Here is a 4,140-nt window from a genome sequence, read left to right as displayed (position 1 = left end):
ATATATATATATATATATATATATATATATATATATATATATATATATACATACAGTATATATTTGTATTAAAAAAAATTATTCAAATGTGGCAGGTCACAGAATCGATAACGTGATAGTTAAAAAAAATATATTGTATGCAAACATGAATAAGATTTTAGAGCAATGTCAGATAGCAAGTTTTTCTTTTAATAATAAAATAAAATAAAATAAAAAATGTAGTCTATTCCTCACACAAAGCAACTGTATAACTACAGAATACTCGGAAACCTCTTTCATTTCATGGAAACAAGCAGTGTGAACATTCTGCTGAATATCTTGATTTTATTTATTGATTCTTTTTTAGTTGGGAGAACATGAGTAAATAATGGCATCGTTTTCATTTTTAGGTGCATTTTCATTTTGCTCTTTCCAATAAAAGACATGAAAAGAGCAAGGAACCATAAATAACTGTCAGATCTATATTCTGCATTTGAAAAGACATATCATGCCTGGATATATGGGCTGTTGCTAGCCACCCTAAACCAAACAAAAAAGACACACACACCACATAATTGAGAGTTTGAGGCAGTTTGAACCCTGCACTTAGATTTTCGTTTTATAGCATGGATAACTGCTATTCCCCAGAGAGACACACACATTGTTTCCATTAGCTCAGAGTATCCTTGACAGTACTGAAACCATGCAAGTATTTCAGATCAATCCAGACCGCAGTAAAATGTAGACCTCTCACGAAGGTCAAAGAGGTGATGGGTGAAGATTTTATAACCTAGACATGCACCGTCTGCTAAAATAGTTCATTAAACAGTGGATTTACAGTTGATGAGAGGGAGTTGTTTACCTTGTATCTGGGGTATGTAGGGCGCCAATAATTTCCCTCTTTTCTTTTCATAGCCTTTCTGTGTGATGTCACCTACAGAGAGAGAACGAGAAACAAAGGGATTGTGATGAATCATGTATTCTGTGTTTGAAAAGCTGGCATCACATTGCTCAGCGTCAGCCCATCAGCCTGGCACAGCAGGGCACAGAGAAAGTTCACCAGCCCGCTGGTGCGCTGAGCTCCGCACGGCCCGTAAACACCCAACTGCCGTTTAGTAACAGCAATGCACTGCAAACTGGCTGCACAAACACAAATATCACAGAGGCTTTCAATATGCACTCATACCTGAGATTATAACCATCCTTTTACAAAAAAATATTTTAATTTATAAAAATTAGTGTTAACTTAGCTGGTCAACCAACCAGCATGGTCCTTTTGGTGACAGACAGTGAAACAAAAAGTCAGGACACATAAATATCATTACATCAAATAAAATAGATAACCAATGAACTACTGTTCAAAGGTTTGAAGTCAGAAATGTATATGTTTATTCAGCAAGGATGCATTAAATTGATCAAAAGTGACAGTAAAAGCTTTTACATTGTTACAAAATAATTCTATTTCAAAGCACTTCTGTTTTGTGAACTTATACTGTATTAATCAAAGAATCATGACAAAATGCATCAGTTTCCACAAAAATATGAAGCAGCACATAAATGGTAATAAGAAATGTTTCTTGAGCAGCAAATCAGAATGAAAATTCAGCATTGCATCACATGAATAAATTACATTTTAAAATACATAAAAAATGAAAACTAAGGGATTTCTTTATTATTTTAAATTGTAACAATATTACTGTTTTTACTGTATTTTGATCAAATAAATGTAGTCTTGTTGCGCATACAAAACATTAAAATGTTACCAAAACCAAACTTTCGAACAACAGCATACTATTCAACAGAAGAGAATTAGGAAGCATGTACTAGTCTAAAACAAACCTTCAAACCTAAACACATTAATTTTAATGTACCGCGCAAGTCAGTTCTAGCAGATGTTTAATAAATCAGCTGAGAATTATTGCATTTTTACTCCAAACTTTATGAATAGTTATTAAAATATAATTTTACTGACACACTTGGAGCGATTTTCCTCCTGTTTATTCCACCAGCAGATATTGCTGACGGCAGCCTGGGCTCTGATACAAACAGGCATAATTACAGGCTGTCTGAGAACACATGCAATTTTATAAACTAATGGAGACCTTTCCGATCAGTAATGCCACCACAATGGCACGGGCAGACCTCAGCCTGCCACACTGCAGTTACTCTTCAATCACATGAAGAGGAAATAAACACTGAAAATCAAACATATGAGAGATGAAAACATATGGAAGCCAAATATAAAGCTGAAAATTGTCCCATTTGTGACTGTCATGGTCAGTTGAGTCTTTCCTATGATAGATGGATGGAGTCTGTGTGATGGGGTCTGAGTATATGGGATGTCTGACAGTTATTATACCAAGCGCACAGCTGGGATTATTGACATGAAACCCAAGATCAGACATTATAATGATAAAACAGGCCAAATAAGCATGAAATCAATGAACAACCCCAAGTGAACTAACCAATCAGGTCACGTTGACTGGTTTGTAGGAGTATGCGCTGTGGCTGTGAGAAAATCAAAGATGAGGATTGAAAATTAACACTGCTAAATGTGTCACATTGATCCTGTTTGGGAATGTTGAAACCTTGTGTCAGGATGCTTATTCTCTTGTTATCCTGCATCACCCTGCTTCCCTCCAAGATCCAAGCCTGTAAAGGAGCTTTTTCTCCTCCAACAAAAGCCATATTGATTCAGCGTGGAGGCCACGGCCCTGCTGACTGACACCACTAAAGAAAAGTGAGGCCCCCAAACAGTCTCTGACACATTTCCCTCCCCGTGCCTTTCCCAGCCATCCAGAAAAGATGATAAAAACCTCCACAGATCACCAGAAAGGGGGTGCTGGGAAAACATACCACTCAAACAGCTGGGTCGCCAATCAACACAGCTAACCTGCAGTTCACAACAGCCACTAAACCCTATCATTTTACCTCAAAGACATGCCAAAGTTGACGCCGAAAGCAAGAAACAAGGCTTGTCTTTGAGAAAGATGGATGAGTTCACAGACAAGCGGAATGACTGAGATTTTCAGCGGGCGGCAGCAGAGGTGTGATCAGCAGACACTGTCGCCAGTGTGTACAGATGCCCCTGAGTCACCGTCAAGAGCTGAGAGGTCTACTGTCTCCAGAGCGAGATGTGGATCATGCAAACAATGCACTACTGTAGCAGAGCTCAGGCAGCTGACCTGACGCATGCATTGTCTGCTCAAACACAGAGTGTGGTGCAATACACAATGGATGGCTATTCTCCTGCCTACACAACCTCTCTGAACTACCTCCTTCTGTTACAGGAGACCTCAGCTCACCCAGGCCACAGTGTTGGGCCACAGATTAGTGAAAATGGAGTATATGTACAGAATGCAGTGCTGAGAAACAGAGCATCTCACAATGCACCAATAGTAACATTATGGCCATTACCGATAATACATTTTTTTTTCTATTTATCGGATAAATTATATACAATTTTGTCGGAATAAATGAAAAATAAAATTCTTAAAACTAAAATGAATCAGCTCATAATGATATGCTCATATTTTTTTCCATGTTAAGGTGGATAACCGATAAATTATATTAAAATTTTAAAATATGTTGTCTACATAAGTAAACACTGCCTATATAAAAAATAAAAGCTAAAATCAGTTGATCAATACCAATAAACCGATATTTTTTTTATGTTAAGGCCAATAACCGATAAATGGCTGATTTTAAAATTCTATACTATTTTGTCTAAATAAGTAAAAAAAATTTTAATAAATAAAATCAATCAGTATCCGATACTTATAAGCCGATATATTTTTTTTCATGTGAAGGCCAATTACCAATAAATGGCTGTTATTAAAATTTGCCACTATTTTATCTAAACAAATAAAGAAAAATAAAATATAAAATTGATTATGTTAAATGCTACAAGTTTAGGCATCATAACATTATAATATACAGTATGAAACTTGGATATTCATTTTGAGAAATTGAAATTATTCACGCTTTTAAAGAACTTAAGTGAATGCTAGATAATGGCATAAGTAATATAAATGTAAAAAAGGGGGAAATGGACATGTACTTAATTAAATTAGTTAATAAAAAATCCATTATCAGCCAATTTATGATCAATATCATTCAATAGCAATACAGTTATATATATATATATATATTTTTTTTTTA

The 4,140-nt window shown here is 35.5% G+C and overlaps 1 protein-coding gene across 1 annotated transcript in view; it reads right to left on the bottom strand.

Annotated features, from left to right (window-relative positions):
- Positions 1-4,140, bottom strand: part of LOC107549894 (disco-interacting protein 2 homolog A) — a 132,008-nt gene that overhangs the window by 47,583 nt on the left and 80,285 nt on the right. The window contains exon 2 of the mRNA XM_016231080.1: positions 842-913. Coding sequence (XP_016086566.1) covers positions 842-913 — 72 coding nt within the window. The remainder of the gene's footprint in view (positions 1-841; positions 914-4,140) is intronic.

This window comes from Sinocyclocheilus grahami, unplaced genomic scaffold (genome assembly GCF_001515645.1).
Source record: "Sinocyclocheilus grahami isolate Dianchi unplaced genomic scaffold, SAMN03320097.WGS_v1.1 scaffold383.1, whole genome shotgun sequence".
NCBI classification, from domain to species: Eukaryota; Metazoa; Chordata; class Actinopteri; order Cypriniformes; family Cyprinidae; genus Sinocyclocheilus; species Sinocyclocheilus grahami.
Note: the sequence above shows the minus strand (reverse complement) of the source record. Positions and strands in the feature narration are given on the sequence as shown.